Genomic DNA, 23,339 nt, shown 5'->3' with positions numbered 1-23,339 from the left:
ACATTTATTTAGATAGAAAAGAAAAAAAGATAAAAATAGTATTGTTACACGTCATGTCTACCTTCATCCCTTACGCCACACTCCCCACCACTGTCGCCCATACCCCAAACACTAATAATTGTTCTCATTAGTTTCTTATGTAACTACAGAAATATGAGCAAACACCAATATATACTGTTTTGCCTCTTCTCTAACATAGAAAGTGTCATATGATACCTACTGTACCACTCATAGTGTATCTCAGACAGCCTTCCACATCAGTTAATAGAGATGTCCCTCGTTCTTTTCAACAATGGCATAGATTTCATTAGAAAGATCTCCAAAGTCTACTTAATCAATATCCTACTGATAAGTACTTGAATTTTTCCACTCTTTTGCTATTACAAATAATGCTGCAAAAAACACAAACTTTTGTGCAGATGATCTCTACGTTATAATTTAAGGAGAAATTTCCAGAAGTGGAATTACTGAGTCAGTGGGAAAATAAAAGTTTAGCAAAATCTGCCAAACTGCCTTCCACACAGTTTGCACCCTTCCTGCACTCTCAACAACAATGTCTAGGAATCTTTATTCCTCCACCGTCTCACTAAGCTGAGGTTCTCCTGTTCCTTCTCCTTCGGATTTCTATCTCATCTGATAAGCAGATACCACATCAACAGGATTTCTCTTCATTTGTGTTTATCTTATTATGATAAGTTTGCCCAAGTCACTGAGCTTCTTGTGTGCTCTTCTGAGTTCATTCCTTGTCCACATTCCTGTAAGTTGCTGGTCTTTTTCTTACTGGTTTATAAGTAAAAATTCTACTATTTCAAGAAAACATTCCTGAACTAATGATATTTACCACATTCTTGAATGACATGGTTTGGCTGTGTCCTCTCCCAAATCTCATCTTGAATTGTAACTCCCACAATTCCCACATGTCATGGGAGGAAACTGGTGGGAAGTAATTGAATCATGGGGGCAGGTCTTTCCTGTGCTGTTCTCATAATAGTGAATAAGTCTCACAAGATCTGATGGTTTCAAAACCAGGCGTTTCCCTGTACAAGCTCTCTCTTTGCACACTGCCATCCATGTAAGATGTGACTTGCTCCTTATTGCCTTCCACGATTAGGAGGTTAACCCAGTCATGTGGAACTGTAAGTCCATTAAACCCCTTCTCCTGTATAAATTACCCAGTCTCGGGTATTTCTTTGTCAGCAGCATGAAAACAGACTAGTACAATGAACTAATGATATTTACCACTTCCCGAATGCTTTAATGGTTTAAAAAGAATTATAGTTTCTTATTGGAAGATACCAGCCACCATTACTCAATATTCTACTGATGTGCAGTATGTATTTGTATATAATATCCATGAAGAAATTTTTTTGAAAAAGAAAATTTTGAGTTTTTGAAAAAGAAAATTTCACTTTCAACAAGAGAGAGGAATGGTTTGGAAGAATGCATGAAGATAATTTCATCTCACCAAATATCACAAATATTTGGATAAAAAAAGAAATGATCATCATAACTAAATATTAGGTATAAAAAGCTTAAAATATAAAAATATTTAATTTTATATCTTTGTATAGTCCTTTCACTGAATGTTTAACAGTTCAGTTACATTAATGTAAAACAATTTTCTAAATATCATAAAATTCAAATATCCAAATAGGCACATCCATTTTCCTGGTGAACTTCTAAGCTATGTCAATGATCTTTTTATGTAATTCATAGAAAATGTATTTTAAAATTCTGAAAACATTGACAACTATGAAACCTCTGCCATAATGGAGTGATCAAGCAGCCAAAATGCTGATATAAATACTTTTCCTTTTTTTCACTCAATGAGGAAGTAGCCAACCATTTTTTCAAAATTCTTAAATAGATCCTAATACTATCGAGGAATGAGCAAAGTCTAACCAAGTAGCATTTACGTATCTAGAAAAAGTTTTCCTTCAATGACACAGGATCCATTCCCCACACATGCTTCCATGAGAAAAGTTCAAAACAAGCAAAGGAAGATGGCCCACAGGGTGTTCAGACTCTACAGGACCTATGGCTAATTCCACAGCAGGGAAGGACTTCCTTCCCACCAATAGGTCGTTGATAATATGACTCCTGCAAGGCCATATTAAAGGGATGAGAATCCTTCGACTTTTATCATTTTAACTCTGCTGGCACCTGGAGACTCCCACAGGTGTCTCCACTGGAGAGTCTTGAAAACTGAAGCAGTGATGTGGCTCAGGGTGCAAAGCCAGTTCATACCAACAGACAAACAAACACCAATGCCTCCTGGAGTCCTCACTGCTACCAGGGGACACAGTCCCAAGCTCTGCCCGGAGACCTACGATCCAAGTGACCCTGGGGAAGTTATATAAACTCTTTGGGACTTAGATTCTTCATAGTTCACTTTGAGGAGTGAATGAATTAGGCATTAAAAACAGTGACTGGTAGGCTGTGTTCTGTGTAAGTTTACTATATGCCATTAGGCCAAACTCCACGACTGCACAACTTTAACCCAATGAGTCAACAGCAGAAATGGAAATATTCAAAAGCATCTCCTCCATAAGGACAAATATGGGGAAAATGAAGATAAAAGCCCAGCAGAGTACAGTCATAGGAAAGGTAAGCAGGCAGGCACCACTAAATGATGCAAACAGAGGGGCGAGGCCACCAGGTAAGACGGGACTTAACCTGTGGGAACTGCATGATTCTCCCAGTAGGGTTAATGTCCCAAGCAATCCAATCCCCAGAGATCTGGAAAGGTTAGTACAAAACCCCTTATTATTTAAGGTTGTCTGTTAAAATCCTCCTCAATAAGTTTACTTTTCTCATCTTTTTCCAATTTTCTTCTTCTTACTATACTTTTATTCTTCTTCTCTTAGTCTCACCTCTCATCTTACTACTTTCTTCCTGAATAAACCTTAGGCCTATAGGGGACAACAAACCACACTGGTAAACTCTAAGAGTGGTACTCACTAACAATGTGGTTCTTGAATCCCAATTTAAAATTATTTTAATGCATCCTGGCTCCCAATGTAATTATTTTAAACTATTATACCGTTTAATTGTTGGATATCTGAAAGCAAATTGACTCTGGAAAAGCTTAGCTTATTGGAAATAAAAACTCCAAAGAAATGCTTCACCAACACTGTTACATTTGTAAAGCCACTTCTCAGACACTTTGAAGTCTTTGAGCTCAATCACTTAGCAATGCTGCATCCTCTATACCTACAAAACAGCAGCACGTCTGCCAATAATGCCGTAACGGATAGGGAAACTCCTGTGGACAGAAGTGAGAAGCCCAAGGCCGCTCGCCTCGCCCGGGGATGGAGCTGTAACTGACACCTATGTCAAGCTGATGAAGAACGCCCTATTTCTACTACATCTAAACCCTTTACACAACCAGCCTCCCCAGATTAATGCAAGTGTTACTTCAATGACAATAAGACACCCTCCTGAATCGCCAGACCCTGCACACCTTCACAGAATACAAACCTTTGGGAGGAGTGAGGCTGACTCCATTTTTAAGGCACCATTGTACTGGCAAAATCCCCAAAGAATCTGCATGGCACAGCACTGAGAGTTTACTTGGTTCAGGTCTTAGGTCATCAATAGTCACTTGAAAAAAATGATTGTTAAAAACCTAAAAGAAAAAAAAAAGGCAGGGAGCCAAAGGTTAATTCTTTAGAGTTACACATAATGCAAGCATAAAATAGTGGCAGAGCCTCCAAAGGCAATTAAATATAGTTCATCAAAATGATCTGAATACAAACTGGCATTTTCAATGTCTATTACTAAATTAATTCAGCTGATAAAAAGTTAGAATTGACCGCTGTGCTCCTATTAATGGAAAGATAAATAACTAGGTGATATGGAAGACTGAGAATGAACAAAATTAAAGACTTGGAGAAGTAAACCAATGGCCATAGCTTGAAGAAAAATGAACGGAGGAAGTCAGACAGACAAACCCCAGCTTCGATGACAGCCAAGACAGGAACTGAAAAGTGAAACCACCTCTCAGTGTCCACAGCCAGCACCAAACTCTTTATACCAGATCATTCAACAATCTCCAAGATCTGGCTTGGAGCTTTCTAGCCTCATCCTGTACCATATCCCTCAGAACACCCCACCCTCCAGCCCGAGAGGAAATCATTCACCCTAAGCCTCATCAACTACGACATCCCCAATGCCATGTTTGAGCTATCAAAACACAGTGCATTTTCAAGGTGCATCTCGTACTTCAGTGCTGCTGATCTGGGTGGAATAAACCGCCCTCACTCTGTGCTCCTAAAATTTCAGACTTCAACTTCTGTATTGAAAACTCTTACTCCTTTCTAGACTGATAACACATTGGTCTTCCAATGCCATGCAGCATAAGTTATTAAAGGAGAGTGATGTCTTTTTGTTAACACAAGTATTCCCAAATGCACATAAAGTGCTTTGTACATAGGAACTGGATAAATGTCCACTGAATATAAGAAGAAACATCAATGAAGAAATAAGAGCAAGGCATGCCGATACACAAAGCAGAGGGTAAAAATCAGATGGACCATCACTGAAAAGCATGATGGATTTAAATCATTTAGTATCTAAACCAGGCCAGAAAAAAAGATCCCTTTCCCAATTCAACGGACATAACCCAGTCTTTCTTAGGAAACCTTGAGAGTTTTACGAAGCTATGATTCCCGGCTCCTTTATTTTTTTTCTGGTAGCAATTTAGTTCAAAGCAAAGCAGGAGAGGAAACTCACTTCTGTTCTCTGGGCTAATTTTGGTAAATAGTTTACTGAAGGTTTGCCTGTGAAAGTCAACTTCAAGCAACAAAGGATCAGATGGGGCCTTCCCAGTGAGGTCATCTCTGAGAGCTCTATTGAGAATCTCATCCTCCCTCCACCTGAAAGGATTATGGAAATCCTTCGACTTCTATCACTTTCACTCCTCTGGGCACCTGAACTCCCCTGGACAGTCTTGAAAACTGATGCATGGCGATCTGGCTCAGGGTGCAAAGCCAAGGGCGTACCAACAGGGAAACTAACACCAAGGCCTCCTGGAGTCCTCACTGCTATTGGCGGGCACCGTCCCAGGAACCCAACATCCCTGCCCTGGTGTATCTTTCTTCTTAGCATTTAATATGTAACATACTAGATTTATTTACTTATTGATTCTGTTTATAGTCTGTCTCCCTCCATTAAAATATAAGCTCCACAATGGGAACATTGTCCAGAATGCAGCCTATGAATGCTCAATAAATATCTGTTAAATTACTGTTATTTAGTCTGTCTCGCATACATACACATACTCACACACACACGTATACAAAGAGTATGTGATTTTGGTGGAGCTGCGGTACCCTATAAAGAAGGAATTTCCACAACCGTTAAAATGCATGTTCACGTGGGAACGCTTCAAAGGAAAAGCTTAGTACGTTTCATCAGATCCATCAGGGCTCATGTTCCTAAATGGTCCGAAGCAGTGTTTTGTGCTCTACCCAGTCCAGAACCCACAGGACTCAGAACTAACGCCCAGAGCAGTTAACTGACTTGCCCAAGATTGCACAGCTAAGGGATGGCAGACACAGAAACAGAACCCAAGGCTTCTAATACCAGTATCCTTTCCTCTAATCAATACAATGCACTTTGCTTACACAGATGACATCACCACCATCTGCCAGTATTTCAACACCAGGAACACACCCTGGCTGGACTGCTGGAGGTTCACCATTTAATAGTCGATCCACTACACGCCTGTCTGCATCCTTGTCTGTTTGTTGTAACATTATTTACATATTTCTTCAACAGTTATGCCACCAAGAAAAGGCCCAAGGTGGGAAAAAAAATGAAATTTTCATTGTGATGAGTAATGATAGCACAGTGTGTTATATTTTCCAACATAATACTCCAAGGTACTTTCCCCATACTTACAGAAATATATTTAATTGTAAATATCTTCTACGCTAGGAGTATTCTGATACGTCATTACATGAAGATGAGTCTTGAACCTGGGGAGGTGCCTACCTAGGTTCTAAAAGACAGATGCACACATCCCAGTCCATGCATTATATAAAACATGGTCAATAAGAGAAGGAGGGCTGTACATGAAACAGCACGACTTATTTTATCTTTGCTACAAAGGGTAAGAAAAAGCAAAATAAAAAGGGAAACACAATTTAGAAATCAGTAAAAATACTTCTTCCCTCCCCTCGATAAGATCTATTTAGAGAAAATTATTTACTGTGAAAAGCCAACTATCACTGGAAGTCTATCCAACTAGAAAAAGATATTTGGGCTGAAATTAATTTTGATTAGTAGACACATTCTAACATTATATATTACAACTATTTAAAGGCATAAGAATTATTTAAAGGAATAAGAATGTGAGAGAGGCTGGGTGCAGTGGCTCACGCCTATAATCCCAGTACTTTGGGAGGCTGAGGCGGGCGGATCACAAGGTCAGGAGTTCGAGACCAGCCTGGCCAAGATGATGAAACCCCATCTCTACTAAAAACACAAAAATTAGCCAGGCACGGTGGCAGGCGCCTATAATCCCAGCTACTTGGGAGGCTGAGGCAGGAGAATCACTTGAACCCAGGAGGCAGAGGTTGTAGTGAGTGAGCCGAGATCACGTCATTGAACTTTAGCCTGGGCAATGGAGCAAGGCTCTATCTCAAAAAAAAAAAAAAAGAAAGAAAGAATGTAAGAGAGGTTACCACTGACAGTCTATGCACATCAACTCTGTTGAGTTTAATTGATAAATACCAGGTGAAGTGACTCTGTAGCATGCTACATCTGCAAACAGATGGGCAGCTGGCATGACTGCAGCACCCACTAACGGAACAAAGGAGAATTCTGGCTAGGATTCAACAGGGTACCATTTGTCCATTTTGGAAAAATATCCGACTACTGGCAGGATATACAGTAAAGAACCCCAAAGGCCATTTCAAATTAAAAGGTTTTTAACGGATGCTAGATAATCAGGAGTACATGACTTTCAAAGATTATAAAGCAAAAGCCAATGTATTTTTCCTTAAATAAATAACCTTAAATATTTAAAGTTTTTCTGATTTTGTTTGTTTGTTTGTTTGTTTGTTTTGAGATGGAGTCTCATTCTGTCGCCCAGGCTGGAGGGCAGTGGCAAGATCTCGGCTCACTACAACCTCCGTTTCCCAGGTTCAAGTGATTCTCCTGCCTCAGCCTCCCAAGAAGCTGGGGTTACAGGTATGCGCCACCATACCTGGCTAAATTTTGTATTTTTAGCAGAGATGGGGTTTCACCCTGCTGGCCAGGCTGGTCTCAAACTCCTGACCTCAGGTGATCACCCTACCTCAGCCTCCCAAAGTGCCAGGATCACAGGCGTGAGCCACCGTGCCCAGCTCCTAAAGTTATCCTTGAAATAAGCTACTTTAATGGTTATAAAAACAATTTATGTTCACTAAAGAAAAAATGTTTACAAGAAAAAATGTTTAGAAAGCATTTCATTTTTATAACCAATTTCCATATTCTGTAATACATTATCACTACTAAATTTCTCAAGTGTTACCAAATCATAAATTTTTAAAAACTCATGACTCACATAACAAATACTAATCACTGCATGAAAAGTGATTTTCCTTAACGAAAATCCCATTTCCTTAAGAAAAAGAAATTAAAACAGATTTAAATCTGTAATTAAATTCTCCTGCTGAAGTACACAAAAGACCATTCACCAAAACACACGTCGGCCAAGAATGCTAAGTTTCCCACACTATTTGTAAGAGAATATTTAAGGTAGAAACAAGCAATTTTGATTTTACCAGAGGTTTTGTCATTAAAACTTCTTTAATGGGGAATGGATATTATACTTTTTCAAAAATGTTTTACTGTTTGTAGAGACAGGGTCTCCCTATGTTACCCAGGCTGGTTTTGAACTCCTGGGCTCAAGTGATCCTTCCCCCTTGGCCTCCCAAAGTGCTGGGATTACGGATGTGAGCCACCATGACCCGCTGGGATATTACAATCTTCAAAGACTAACAGATCATTATAAAAATGCCTTTATGTTAAAAGGTAATTTTATTCTGAATCTGTAGATCTTAGAAGCATGAGTTTTTCTTTAGTCAATGAGGGCACATGAGAAAAATAACACAGAAATGCTGAGACATGGGAGGTGAGAATTTGCTTTGCACCATTTTCATGTATTTTCCAAGTTTAAACAGATCATATTTACTACCCATGCAGGAAGAACAAATTACCCTTGTAATGATTACAACGTGCAACTCGTCAGTGGACAACTAGCAGAAGACAAGGAAAATTCACCCTATCCATGATAAGAGGGGGCATCTGATTAGAGTCACTCTGTGTCACCAGTAATAAAAACAGCTTAAAGCAGCGCTGGACTGGAGGGGCGGCAATCTTCCTTAGCTTCGCCTGGCATTGCTGATAGCCTTGCACGAATATATTTCATCTGGTCGTCTTTGAGTTGAAAGGTTTAATTTGATCCACTCTAGGAGTTGGGTCGAAGAACGAGGGAGGAAAACCCACCTTAGTCACTGACGCAGGAGAGATGTCAAAGGGCTCGCTCATATTCACTGTCTCAAGCTTCATCCCAACTGTGAAGAAATGGCTTCGCAAATCTGCGTGATCCTGCAGGGAGAAAGATGAAAATACTGAAAGCCATGGTCCGGATGCGCTCCCATTTTATTGGGCAACCGAAATCTGATGGAAACAATTAACCCTCCCCGTTCAGAATTTCTAATTATTGCCAGATACCGCGGATTTAATTATTTTCTGCAGGCTAAATTGCTTTTCCAAGGGAGAGGCAACAAGGCTTCGTGGCCATGTTAAATTTACCCTAAGCAAAAGTTCACATTACACTGCTTTGCTCGTCCTCGGTGCTATCAACTGAAGCACAGCAGAGTACGGGAGGCAATCCGTCATCCTAACACAGCAGGGTGTCTTCAGAAAACGAGGCCTCTCGATACTGGAGTCACATCTCAGAGCTTCAGTCAGCACCCTGTACCCATGGTCTGCCCCCACCTCCCGTGTCTAAGAGCACACTGCTTACCAGTTACTGGGAGTAAGCTGGCACACGGCTTACCAGTATGGTACAGGTAGGGGTAGTCAAGATCCCATAATCCCCGTGATCTTAGAGATGCCTGGAGGTAAGAATCCAAACCTGCCCCACGAACGATTAGAACCTGACTCCTACTCAACAAAGGGGAGCAACACTCTTTTCCTAATAGGGATCTGGCAGTTTTATAACCCGCTCACAGCAACCTTATGTGAGAGAGATGGGGCTTTCCTGCCTCCTAAGAAAACAAATTTCAATATCCACTTCAGCTACACAGCAATAGAGGAGGTTGGCTGGACTCCGGATACCAGAATTTATCTTGCGGAGATGGAGGTCACCTCATAACTCACGGTCTGGATAAACAGTGTGGATAAATAAAATGTATTTGCAGTCTGTCCCTGAGGAAATAATAGCTGCAAATAAATCCTGCGATTTCCAAATACATCAATTGGGTGTGAAGTACGAAAATATCTGGGGACCTGTTACTTTCTTTGACCTGCGAATCGAAAGTGGGTTTTTAATTACTCCAACCACATCACTCTATATCCAACTCTGAGGACCGCACAGAACCCAGACGGACAGTGCCTGTTTCCCCAAAACCCCCAAAAGCTGGTCAGTACCGTCAGTGTCCGACAGGAGATCAGACTAGAAGAACTGCTTATAAAACCCTCAACCAGTGCACCGAGTTGCCAAGGTAACTGAATGTAAACGCCTGTAGAACCACATGGACCCTTTCATTTTTCATGTCCCCAGGGCAGTCTGCAAAGGTCTCTGTATTGGGGGATGCATGATGAATGCTGGGGCCATGTCCAAAGAGGACATTAATCAGAACAAGACAGGACGTGGTCAAACATGACAAAACCCAATCAAAGGAACTGGCCACTCTAAACATTTACAAATTCCTTAATAACTTACAATCCACACTTTATAAAAATTATATGCATAAGGAAAAGCACAAGGAAATAGGTGCAGGTGATGATCTGCATTGTTTATGTTGCAAACAAAGTATTTTATTTATTTTTAGCTTTTATTTTAGATGCAGGGGTACATACACAGGTTTGTTACATGGGCATACTACACTCAGGTAGTGAACATAGTACCCAATAGGTAATTTTTTGACCTATGACTCATTTCCCCCCTCCCCTCTAGTAGTCTCCAGTGACTATTGGTACCATGTTTACGTCCGTGTGTGCTCAATGTTCAGCTCACACTTCTAAACGACAACATGCAGTATTTGGCTTTCTGTTCCTGCATTAGTTTGCTAAGAATAACGGCCTTCAGCTCCATCCATGTTGCTGCAAAGAACATACCTGCATTCTTTTTTATGGCTGTGTGATATTCCATAAATATATATGTACCACATTTTCTTTAGCCAGTCCATCACTGATGGGCACTCAGGCTGCTTCCATGCCTTTGCTATTGTGAACAGTGCTGCAATGAACGTGTGAGTGCATGTGTCTTTTTGACAGAATGACCTGTTTTCCTTTGGGTATACAGCCACCAATGAGATTGCTGGGTCGAATGGTAGCTGTTTCAAGTCAGTAAATCTCAAAACTGCTTTCACAGTGAGTGAACTAATTTATATTCCCACCAGCAGTGGGTAAGTGTTCCCTATTCTCCACAGCCTCATCAGCATCTGTTTGTTTGACTTTTTAATAACAGCCATTCTTACTGGTGTGAGATGGTATCTCCTTGTGGTTTTGATTTCAAAACATTTACTTTTAAAGGTGGCTGGGGGAAGGCAAATCAGGAAAGAGAAGGAATCGAAGGCTACTGTACAGAGAGCAAATGCGGATTAACACACAGCAGCAGTCATGCCCAGGCAGAGCCAGAAGCCACAGGCGAGGAGACATCACAACTAAACCAACACTGACTCGCTGACATCCGAATTCAAAGTTAACTTGAATGTTTCTAGCCCAAAGAAAAGACAAATATTTAAGGTCATAGGTATCTCAATTACACTGATTTGATCTTTACAAATTATATGAATGTATTAATCACATGTACCCCAAAGTATGTACATCTATTACATACCAATAAAAAAATTTAAACATTAAAAAAAAAGGATTAAAAGTGGACTGGGTGCAGTAGCTCCTGCCTGTAATCCCAGCACTTTGGGAGGCTGAGGCAGTCGGATCATGAGGTCAGGAGTTTGAGACCAGCCTGGCCAACATGGTGAAACCCTGTCTCTACTAAAAATACAAAAAATAGCTGAATGTGGTGGCGGAAACCTGTAATCTCAGCTACCTAGGAGGCTGAGGCAGGAGAATCATTTGAGCCTGGAGGCACAGGGTACAATGAGCCGAGATCACATGACTGTACTCCAGCCTGGGTGACAGGGCAAGACTTCATCTCAAAAAGTGAATGTTCCTGTCAGACACCCATGTCCCCAGTACCCATCAGCGAGAAGTGAGTCCCTGATCATGGTTTTTGCAGGTAAATATCCTTCCCCATTTAAGTACAAAACCCTTTCATCTTTGGAAAAGGGGAATTATTATAGAATTATGATATAATAAAACATGGCCTGAATGTACTCAGCAAGTCTAAGCAGTCATTATTACGCTGTTTGACAATCAGAGGTGCCCTCAGTCACTCCCGGGACATTCATAACTGTAAGTAATGGTTAACAGATGAATGTCAGTGTTTCTCAGGAGACTCTTTCTCTGTGTAGGGCCCCCTTCTTCCTGCAGCCTGCCCCTCACCAGCCACAGCCACAGGGCGAGGCATTCCTGAGGTCTGGTGCACGGCGGCAGGCATGGGTCTACTCCCTGGCTGCCTCTATCGCCACGGCTCTACTCAGAGCCTCTGCTGTAGGGGCGTCCTGACAGCCATGGGGCTTCTGGTCTACCTGCCCTCTTCATTCCCTCCATTCCAGATTCTGTGCTTCTCTCTCCTCCACAGAACTCTTGCTCCAACCTTTGCTCTCTGAGTAGAGTCAGCTTTCTAAGTAGGGTTTACCCACAACCCTAAGCCCTTTCTACATCCCAGGCCCTCAGCCTGACCTTGACCACTGACTTGGAGTCTTTAGCCAAATCCACCCCCAACCTTTATTCCGTACTCCAAGCCCTCTGGGAAGGTCTGTCAGTCAGAGCTCCCCGTGCTGTGTGGAAACTCTGTGGCCCCAGAAGCCCTGCCCTCTCTGCGGACTTCCTGTGTTCACAGTTGTCGAGCAGACACCAGGCAGTGGTTGCCGCTCCTTGGAAATACAGCAGACAGCAATGTGTCCCTGAGATAACCCTGCCCACTCAGGGTTGCGGACTGTATTGGAAATGCTTATGGGTAATGACTTCAGCATCCTCTGCATCTAATTACATCTGTAGGTTAAGAGGGGATCACTTCCGCTTCCTGCAGACAACACACAATCTCTTCCTTTTCTCCCAGAGTGTCCTGCGCTCGAATGTTCATCATTAAACTCCCCACCTCTGCTCATCTGTAACAACGAACATAAACATCAAAACCACGCATGAATGCAGGATGAAAATAGAAAGAACATGACATTTAAATATTCTTAAACAGTTTAAGAATAATGCTCAGTGGGCATTATTCCAAAAATTTTAGAAACTAGTTTCCCCTCTGTCAGTCTTGGCTCAGATCTCCTACAACTTAAACTATTTCTCCCAGGTTTCAGCTGTGTGGTAAATGTATATCGGTCTTTGTCTCTGGTACAGGACTCCTAAATCCTGTGGGATTTCCCAGGTGATAGGAGCTTTTTTGTTCTAATCGGTCCATTCTTGGTGGGTCCCTAAACAGCTTCAGGGTGGGGGCTCGTGTCCAGAAAGTCCAAGGCACAATTAGAGAGGTCTGTAAGTTCATTTCCACCCCACAACCACTAGGGAGGGGAGAAGAGCTGGATATGGAGCTCATTACCAATGGCCAAAGATTTCATCAATTGTGCCTACATAATGAAACGCCCATGAACACCCTAAATGACAGAGTTGGGGTTTTCCAGTTGATGAACACTTCCATGTGCCAGGAGGTGGGGACACCCCAACTCCACATGGCCAGAAGTCCCTGTGCCTGGGACCCCCTTCCAGCCCTCACCCTGGGCACCTCTTCCATTTGGCTGTTCATTTGCATCCTGTATGGTACCCTTCACAATAAACAGGTAATAGTAAGGAAATTGCTCTGTGAGCCGTTCTGGAAAACTATCAAATCTGAGAAGGGGATTTTAGGAACCCTAATTTATAGCCATCAAGTACAGGAATCCCAGGACTTGTGACTGGCATCAAAGTGGGGGAATCTTGTGGTACCGAGCCCTTCACTTGTGGGGTCTGCACTGCTTTCAGATGGTGTCAGAAACGAATTAAACTGCAGGATATTCACTTGCTGTCCAGAGAGTTGAAGAACTGGTTGGTGTGGAAAAACCCACACACGTGACGTTAGAAGTGTTGTGGGTAAAAACAGTTCATAAGTTACAGTCAAGACACTTCTTACTCACGGAAATGCATCTGCTTTTCTTTCCAAACTACACAAAACCCCTTAAACATTCTTGTTTCATATACTGAAAAAAGAAGCCAGAAATTCTGAGAGGTCACAACATCCAAACATAGGCATTTGTAGTATGGCCTCAAATATCCACATATCTTATCCTATTAAAGTTCAACTCTGTGTTTCATAAATAAATCTGGAAACTATAAAATACGTTGCTGTATCTTCCAGCCCTAACTTCCACTTTCTGAAAATCACTTCCTAATCAACATCAAAAAACAAATCCCTCTATGACCATGTAGAAACCCCACCAGTTTCAAAGCTAAGTCAACACAATGGAAATTGAGAAGACTCAAGAATAAAGACATAACAATTAAGAGTTTGGCTAAACCTGCTACTCTAATGTTTATATTACTCATGAATGACGATTTCAGAAACGTTTTACTGCAAGAGCACGACAATATTTTCTGATGGGGTTTGCCACTGAAACTTCTGGCCATGGGAGAACTTTAAAAAACACGAAAGATAACCATGCTGTAAGTGCAGAACTTTCCAGTAAGTGCCAAACTCCCTCATTTATGCTACGTGGCTCACCCAAGAAAGGCTTCAATACATATTTATTGAATTAAACTGAAGGGATGACAGAAACCTGATGATTTCTTGACATCCATTCCAATCCTATATTCTGTCACTCATCCAAGAAGCACTGATCAGAAGCCACTGAGGTACTACACAGGAGACAAACAGCTATTGCATGGAATACACAGAACACCTCCACTTGTCAAAGGGAGAAGGAAAAGACAGGCAAGAACAGCTATGGAAGATCCAGACTGAGAAGGGAACTTCAGAACAAATGTTTTTTACTTCTAGCATATAAAAATGAAGTATCACTATGATCACAGTAGTCAAAGGATTTATAGGTGTGAAGCTTAATTTGGAAGATGAAAACCACGTGACTCAGAATGATAAAAGATTCTGGGGGTGGAGCACAGTGGCTTATGCCTGTAATCCCAGCACTTTGGGAGGCCGAGGCGGGTGGATCACGAGGTCAAGAGATCGAGACCATCCTGGCCAACATGGTGAAACCCCGTCTCTCCTAAAAAAAAAATACAAAAATTAGCTGGGCGTGGTGAGGTTGCAGTGAGCCGAGATTGAGCCACTGCACTCTAGCCTGGTGACAGAGCGAGACTTCGTCTCAAACAAAAAAAAAAAAGAAAAAAAAAAAGATTGTGGGAAGGTAGCACAGTGAATTTATGCACAGAGACTGGGCTCTGCATATTGGATAGAAGCATTTAAATATGATCTAAAAGGCAAAAGAAGTCACTTGATACTCCTAAGGAATAACAAGTTTTTATGATAATTGAAGGATTCAACACCACAAAATTTCCAAATAAGCCAACAGACAGAACTGCTGAGTTCTGCGGTGTAAGTGTCCATCCGTATTAGTATATGAGAAAAGATGCAGCTCTTCTCATTGAAAAACAAATCTATTCACCCCAGACCACTTACTTTGGGCTGTTGATGCAGTCAGAGGGCATGCATTCATTTACACAAACACCCAACTAATCATCCTCAATATTAAGGACAGAGAGAGTTCCTGGGTCCTGAAGATGATTCGCCAAACCAATTATGTACTGAGAGATAATGGAAAATTCACTGTCGTTTGAAAGAGACATTCTTGGCCTTTCCAAAGCTCTAGAGAATCATTCACACTTTGCAATTATTGGATCAAGAATGATGTTATTCCTGTTATCAGGATATATTACTAAGTCCTTAGTAGATTTACAAATATGCCTGTCACATTCAAGAAATACTGTTTACTTAAGAGTACTGGAGTCCAGTCAAATTGCCTACAGAAAAACTACTCTCCTTTAATAAATGCCAGCAATGTCATTCCCATCTATATTCATCACTACCCATTTTTATTTTTGCCCTAAAGTAGTTTCATATTGATCAAAAGTAAAATGCCATTCATTTTATTGGAGGACTGTCTTAGCAGGCTACCGTGGCAATCTCTCTTCAGGGAACCTTATTTTCAGTGGAATGACATCATAAAAGAGGTTCTGTCTACATCAACTTCCTTTCTGTACCCAGGTTTCATCAGCTTTATTCCCTCCAGAGCCTGAGCAGTTCTCACTCCCCTACTAAGATGTAGTAAATCTGTGCTGAGATTAACTAGGTTCTGTGTATACAAACTGGACATCCCAACTCTGAAAATCCCAAGCCCCAAACCCGAAACTTTTTGAGGGCCAACAAGCGCTCATAAGAAATGCTCATCGGAGCCTTTTCGATTTCGGGTTTTCAGATGCTCAACAGGCAAATGTACCGCGAATATTCCAAAATCTGAACCCGGAGACACGTCTGGTCCCAGGCATTTTGGATAAGAGATGCTCAGGCTGTAATATCAAGTGGGCAGAAACAGCTAACATGTTGTAAATACTGGCAGGCATACTCTCTGTATTGTCATTTTCCGCTGACACAGACTGTGGGGTGGAATCCCTCTTGCAGGAGGAAATTAAGACACAGAGAGACGAAGTTACCCACGCAAGGGCACACAGCTACCAAGAGAAGCCAGGCTTCAAGCCCAAGCAGCCTGACTCAGTCTGAGCCCACCTTCTAGCCACCAGGTTATATAACAGACCAGGGAACAAAGACCAAAAAGGACTTTTTAAAAATCAATAATTAGTGTATACAGGCAAACAACACTACTACAATCTACCTAGAGCCCCCTAAAATTTTCTTTCAAAGAAAGCTATTACTAAGGTAAAAAGTGATAGCTACTAACACTGATCATTTACTTAAAACCTCCAAGTTTTGCTGTTAATTCCTCGCACTTTTCAATGGCTTAAGAAGAAAGTATGTGAGTGCATTCCGGCCCTAAAAGTTACTTCCAAAATGTTTATCTAGAGCCAGTCACAGCCTTCATCAACAATTAGCAAATATCATGACTACTTTCGTGTGTTTGTACATTAAGCAATGAAGATTTAGGAAATACGTGCAGCAAAATGTTCACGGTGCTTCATAAATTATCCTCTATCGATACCTACTTCCACACGATGTTATCCACGTTAACCAAGACAGGTTACTCTGATCAACGTGGTTAATCTAGTACACATGGATGGCTGCAAAGCCCACACCAACCCCAACCTGTGACTGGTATTTTAAATACCACGTGATAGGCACCATCCTATAATGGACGGACAGGAAAGTAGCTGAGGTGATTCCTGACCTTGAAAAGCTGGAAATTTACTTAGAAAACAACTGAGGTCAGGAGTTCGAGGCCAGCCTGGCCTACACTATTAAACTCCATCTCTACTAAAAATATAAAAATTAGCTGGGTGTGGTGGTGGGCGCCTGTCATCCCAGTTACTGTGAAGGTTGAGGCAGGGGAATCGTTTGAACCCAGGAGGCGGAAGTTACAGTGAGCCGTGATCACGCCACTGCATTCCAGCCTGGGCGACAGAGCGAGACTCCATCTGAAAAGAAAAAGAAAAAGGAAAAAAGAAAAACAAAAAGAAAAAAGAAAAGAAAACTGCACTGAGAAACAGGAAGTACAGTATCATGCTGGAAAAAGGAGTATGGACAAACTTCAATATCTTGGTGTCCTGACTTTATAGTTTTGGCTTATGTCTTACTTTTTTCACTTAAAACAGAGGTCAGGAGGATCCTGCAACCTCAGAGCCCGCCCTGGGTGCACTCACTGCCCACGGTCACCCACTGCTTTCAACATCTGCCCCGATGAAGTCCTTGTCTTGGCAGTGGTTGCCGTGCCTGGAAAGGGACAGCACCGGATTCAGGAGGAGTGAACCATCGCTGCGGGAGAAACACACCTGCCTGGACACAGTCATCATGAGTCAGCAGCAACTCACGCCTCTGGCAGGTGCCAAAGCTTCAGGGTGAACAGTCAAGTTCTTTATAAAATACAGCATACACGTGGCTGTGAGTATTAATCTACAAACAGCAATGGAGAGTATTACTAATGGGGAGACAGGAGAAAAAGAAGACAGAAAAGAAAGAACATTCATGTCTGCTGGGCCTGCCTGAACTTGACTCATCTCCACATTCACTTGAGGGGCTTGAAGAACTGAAGCTTATGCTCTTAAAATGTCATTATGTGGCTATCACAGACTCCGAAAATAGCTAATGCCTCTTCCCATCCCCACTTCATTAGATAAACACATCTCACACGATAAAAAATTGTGGAAGATGTGGCACAGGGGAGAACAAGTTCTCGTTAATTAAAACAACAAAATTAAAATGTACTTGGGGAGGATTTGCATGTAAAAAAAAAAAAAGGCAGTGAAATCATCCTTATGCAGAAATCAAATTCTTGTATTATTGAGATAGGGTCTCTGCCACCCAGGCTGAAGTGCAATGATGCAATGAGGGCTTGCTGCAACCTCCGCCTCCCAGGCTCAAGCAATACTTCCACCTCAGCCTCCCCGGTAGCTGGGACTACAGGTGTGCACCACCACACCTGGCTAATTTTTTGTTTTTTTTTTGTAGAGATGGGGTTTTGCCATGTTGCTCAGGCTGGTCTCAAACTCCTGGGTTCAAGCAATCTAACCACCTCAGCATCCCAAAGTGCTGGGATTACAGGCATGAGCCACCATGCCTGGCTCCAGGAACTAAATTCTTAACCCAAGTTCCACAATCAAAGACTACATGAAATTCTCTTTCTGCAGCAGCAGTCTCAGTGTCAACCTTCAATTCTTTGCTTCTTCCTTTCGGCTCATTTGGATATAAAATAAAATAGACAAAAAACAGATATAGGATTCACCCTGCCCAATTTTTTAAAGCACCAAAATCTTTTAGTGTACTGTACTTACACAAAAATACTGCACAGTATAATTTTTTCAGTTCCAACATGCCAGTTTTTTGGTCCACAGGGAACTCAAATATTGCATGTGCTTCTTTTCAAGGCCTCCATTAATTTGCATAATTTCTAAGACTAGGCTTCAGTGAAGTCAATGGAAGGTTTTAGTTAGTATTACATTCAGATTAATATATAATGAACTACGCTTTAATTCCTCTATTCGTACCAGCATGCTAGGTCCCGCTGAAAAAAACCATCCAGAGCCATTTATGATACCATTCTTCTTTTGTTTTACCAATGATTTCGTGCTCAGATGTTCATTAGAAAATTACTCCCGTAATACTAGTTTCATTGAAAAACAGATATTAGGAGGCCAGCATTTATTAAATCAATAGTATTATGACATTTCAATTTGATTACACTGATTTCAATTTAGCCAGTGAAATATTTGTAACAAAAATGTAATTTTAAAATCTATTGCTGAACACTAATAAGCATTTCTATTTTTTACTTACAGATGTAAAGAGCAATTTTATCTAGTAGCTATGCGTTCAAGCAAATTAAAAAATAGTAATGAGAAACGTAGTACCGTAGTATCATAGATTACAACCTGAACCACACGATTTGTAACAGGCAGGATACAGTGGACGCTGAGGGGCCCCTAAATGCATTAACTCAACTGCTGTCATGGAAACACGGTGCCAGCATACTTCAGAGAAAGAAGCAAGAGCTGGGAAGGTGCAAAACTTCTCCACCCACCAGTCTGAGCTTCTGTTCTGCCCTTCCCAGACACCAATGTGGAGGCCAGTAAACACGGAGAGCTTGCAAACCCCTCTACGTGTTCTGCCACAGGTGGGAAGCCTCCCCTCTGGGAAGTGTCCACTGCCAGGCAGCCTGGCCTGGATCTAACAACAGCTTCAGTCTCCAGAGCCTTCCTCACACCCCAGCTGCCCTCGGCTTCCCTCCACCAACCATTCCCAGGTGAGAAACAGGGATGATTAACCTCAACAGTATTGACCTTTTGGGGCCAGATTCTTTGTTGGGGGGCTGTTCTGCCACTGCAGGATGTTGCAACTGCATCTCTGGCATCTATCCACTAGATGCTGACTGCATCCCCCACCTGGGACAATTGAAATGTCTCCTGGCTTTGCCACATGTCCACTGAAGGGCACATGCCCCTGGCCCCTGAGTTGAGAACCACTGATTCCGATTCGGTTGAGAGAAAAGTCAGGTATTATTGATGAGACACCTGACCTTGTGGTCTCCTCCCCCTACACTTCTGATGAGCCTCCTCAGCATCAATGGATCCTCTCTGCCTCTGTCTCCAGCATCAACTCACTCTAGTACCCTTCAGCCCCTTGGTGTGATCAGCGGTGCCAACCATCCCTGTTAATCTTGACTCACTCTGATGCTGTCTCAGCAAGACCTGGAAATCCTTACTTACATTTGTGCCAGTCTACACTGCAGACCTGGTGCTGCTGTTACCCTCCCACTGCCTCCACTTTGAATGTCTAGTGTATAAAATTCAAAGATGCTGTTATGAATGACAGCAATAACCACAAACAATGGTGACCACAATATGGTGGCACAAGAGGTGCTTTGCATGCATAGGACGATGACAATAAACTCAAGTACTCCTTAACCCACTAGCCTACTACCACTATGACAGCAATGGGTTCTCCGTTTGCAAGGAGTAAGCAATCATTTCCAACCTGCCGACAAGCAGACTAGTCACCTAAAATGGTTCTGGTCCCCAAGGAAGCCTTTATCTATTAAGGAGCCTTCTCATGCAAAGACCAGACAGAAAACCCTGCTCCACCTGGCATAAACCATAAGGAAATCCATTATCTCATATAGCAAAGGGGTCCAGAGAAAAGGCAGCTCAAGACAGGTGAACAGAGCCATAAGCAATGTCAGAAATGGCCCCGGTTCTTTTTATCCCCCTCCTTCCACACCCTAGATATGACAGCTTTCCTCAGTCCAGCTCCTCCCTCATGGGCTCAAGATGGCTGCAGAAGCTCCAGGCCTCTCAGGCAGAGCAAGGTCCCCTCTTCCCTATGCTGCTTCTTCACAGCAAGGAAACCTATTCCAGAAACCACCAGCAGATGTCCTCATGTATTTTTGACCCAAATTGGTCACAAACCTCTTCCTAAGCCAATCACTGACAAGAAAAATGGGGCCACTCTTCGGGCTTACACCACTGGCTCTAATTCTACACAGGGGGCATCTACCACATTCCCCGCTGCAGATATTTATTTGGCAAGGGGCAGGGGCAGCTGTCACTTAGTACAATAAAAAATCATCCTGGCCAAAATCCCAGGAGAGCCCTTGTCAAAAGCAACTGAGTAATAAGGAGTTGAGCAACATACTCCGGTTCAAATACCATACTGAACAGGCAACACTTAATACTCTCAGAATTCATTTTCTGGCTCTTTGTTATAATAATACTGAGTTTGTGCAGCCTTTAAATATCCCAGTTTACTTCTGAAAACTGGGACAAAAGAAACATTTAAAAAAAAAAAAAAAGTGTGACTTTGGGTTTGAGTTGCATCTGTGCATCCTGGCTCACCCATGTTCTCTCTGCATGAGGTATGACTAGAAATTAACTTCTCTGAGCCTGGCAATTCCTGAGCTTAACCAGTAAGACTCCCAGCGCCTCCCAAGTCAAGTTACTGTGGGGATGTGAGATAGTATGTGCACAGTACCCAGCACAAGGTCTGCAGCCTGTGGGTGCGAATCATTAGAAACGCTCATCAATTCACTGCAACACTTTCCAACGGAGAATGGTGTTGGAGTTCCTCTAATTCACCTACGGCTTCAATTATGTTTTGCCTTCTGTACCTTTTTATGCTATCCCGAGAGGTCTGAAAGGTTAATACATATTCCAAAAACATCCTCAAGGTGAGTGGCTTATCACACAGAAAGCCAGGGTTTGTAACACTCCGGCCATGCCTTGCTCCCTGTCCCATTGTTTACAGACCTGCAATCTCTCAGAATCATCAGACGCTCAGCAATGACTGAGGCTCAGGGAGTGCGTGAATCAGGACAGACTCACAAGCAGAATGGCCAAATGTTCTGATCCCTTTGCCGAGTGGGGTTACGTATGCAGGCAGGTCTGGATGGATTTACTTTCAGGAGAATCGAGATGCCGGCAGGGAAAAGAATAAATCCTGTTGTGATCTAGAGACTTTGCAGGTCACCACAAGTGCACAAGCTTGTTAACTATTGAGGAGCTTTAAAGCAGGTTCCCACTCTCCTAAACTTAGCCATTCCTTTTATCAAGTTGTTAAATGCAGGACATCATATATTCATGTAAAGGTTTATCTGACGTGTACGTGCTGGCCTTTCTGGTTATACATGGCACTGGCGACAAAATTGGAGGCAGATTTTATCTTATCCTTGACTTTATGTCACTGAGACAGGCAGATTCAAAGTAGGGGTGGCTGGCAGAAGGACAGAAGAGAGAAAGTTCGGGAATGAACAGTCTCCACATCTTTTATTGACACCCAGCAAAGCACGCCGACTTCCTCAGCGTGCCCTACCTGGGGGCAGGAGGGAAAGTGCTGAAGGGCAAGGCCCGGTGGCATGGCAGCACCACTGGGCTCCCTGATTACATGGGGTCCTCATTTCCATTAGCTCTCAAACCTCTGAAGTCCTAAAGTTAAAAGAGAGAAGCTCAAACTTCTCTTTACATCACGTTCCTCACTGGAGACACTGCTATTGGCAACTGTCTGGTTCATGAAAGGCACTACCGGGCTTAAACGGGTGGCCTAACTTGCAAAAGGATTGGTGTGGTTTTTTTTACAGGGGGGGTGGTAGGGGAGCCACCTCTAAACAATTTTACTGTGGATTAAATTCACAATAACATCTTCCGTAGGTAAAAGAATTACAATTTTTCTTAATTATTTTTATTAACAGAGCATGGAATAGAAAACCCCCCAAAAATAAAAATCTGGCACAATGATCACTTTGAAATGTGTCTAGTTTTATAAACAAGAGACGTATCCCCTTTGCACACCTCCAGATCCCATACACCAATTCCAGTAAGTTCATGCTAATATTATCTCACCCTTTCTGCAATCCCAGGAACTGGCAAGAGCCAGAATTATCCACGGTAAGCAGAAGCTATTTGGGAGTGAGAATTCCCGGAGCAGAAAACTGAAAGTTGACTAAATTCTTAACGTTTAGGATTAAAAGCAAGTTGCTATCTAACGGACTGCAGGTGGCAGAGCTCAGGCCCAAGTGATCAAGCAGCTGCGTTAGCAAACTCTACATAGATCTAGGGTTTTGCGATTTTTTTTTTTTTTTTTTTTTTTTTTTTTTAATTGAGACGGAGTCTCGCTCTGTCGCCCGGGCTGAAGGGCAGTGGCCGGATCTCAGCTCACTGCAAGCTCCGCCTCCCAGGTCTACGCCATTCTCCTGCCTCAGCCTCCCGAATAGCTGGGACTACAGGCGCCTGCCACCTCGCCCGGCTAGTTTTTTGTACTTTTTTTAGTAGAGATGGGGTTTCACCGTGTTAGCCACAATGGTCTCGATCTCCTGACCCCGTGATCCGCCCGCCTTGGCCTCCCAGAGTGCTGGGATTACAGGCTTGAGCCACCGCGCCTGGCGCGATTTTTTATAGTTACATTTATTGTTTGACCAATGTTACCCTCTTTAGTGCGTCTCTTATAAGATTTTCTCCAATACTCGTAAAAACTAGATGGCCCCGCTGGTCCTTTTTTGCCACGGAATTCACATGCTTCAGTTCAAGAACCCAGAAGACGGGCGGGCGTGGTGGCTCAAGCCTGTAATCCCAGCACTTTGGGAGGCCGAGACAGGCGGATCACGAGGTCAGGAGATCGAGACCATCCTGGCTAACACAGTGAAACCCCGTCTCTACAAAAAAATACATAAAACTAGCCGGGCGTGGTGGCGGCGCCTGTAGTCCCAGCTACTCGGGAGGCTGAGGCAGGAGAATGGCGGGAACCCGGGAGGCGGAGCTTGCAGTGAGTCAAGATCGCGCCACTGCACTCCAGCCTGGGCGACAGAGCAAGACTCCATCTCAAAAAAAAAAAACAAAAAAAAAAA

At 42.6% G+C, this 23,339-nt stretch overlaps 1 protein-coding gene across 6 annotated transcripts in view; it reads right to left on the bottom strand.

Annotated features, from left to right (window-relative positions):
* Positions 1–23,339, bottom strand: part of SFMBT2 (Scm like with four mbt domains 2) — a 254,395-nt gene that overhangs the window by 80,825 nt on the left and 150,231 nt on the right. For all 6 annotated transcript variants that reach the window (XM_021943027.2, XM_021943028.2, XM_009213935.4 and 3 more), the window contains 2 exons: positions 8,497–8,598; positions 3,481–3,628 (listed from right to left, as the gene is read on the bottom strand). In XM_021943027.2, coding sequence (XP_021798719.1) covers positions 3,481–3,628; positions 8,497–8,598 — 250 coding nt within the window. The remainder of the gene's footprint in view (positions 1–3,480; positions 3,629–8,496; positions 8,599–23,339) is intronic.

The sequence above is a fragment of the Papio anubis genome, chromosome 11, assembly GCF_008728515.1.
Source record: "Papio anubis isolate 15944 chromosome 11, Panubis1.0, whole genome shotgun sequence".
In the NCBI taxonomy this organism is placed as follows: domain Eukaryota; kingdom Metazoa; phylum Chordata; class Mammalia; order Primates; family Cercopithecidae; genus Papio; species Papio anubis.
This window is presented reverse-complemented; position numbering and strand designations above follow the sequence as displayed.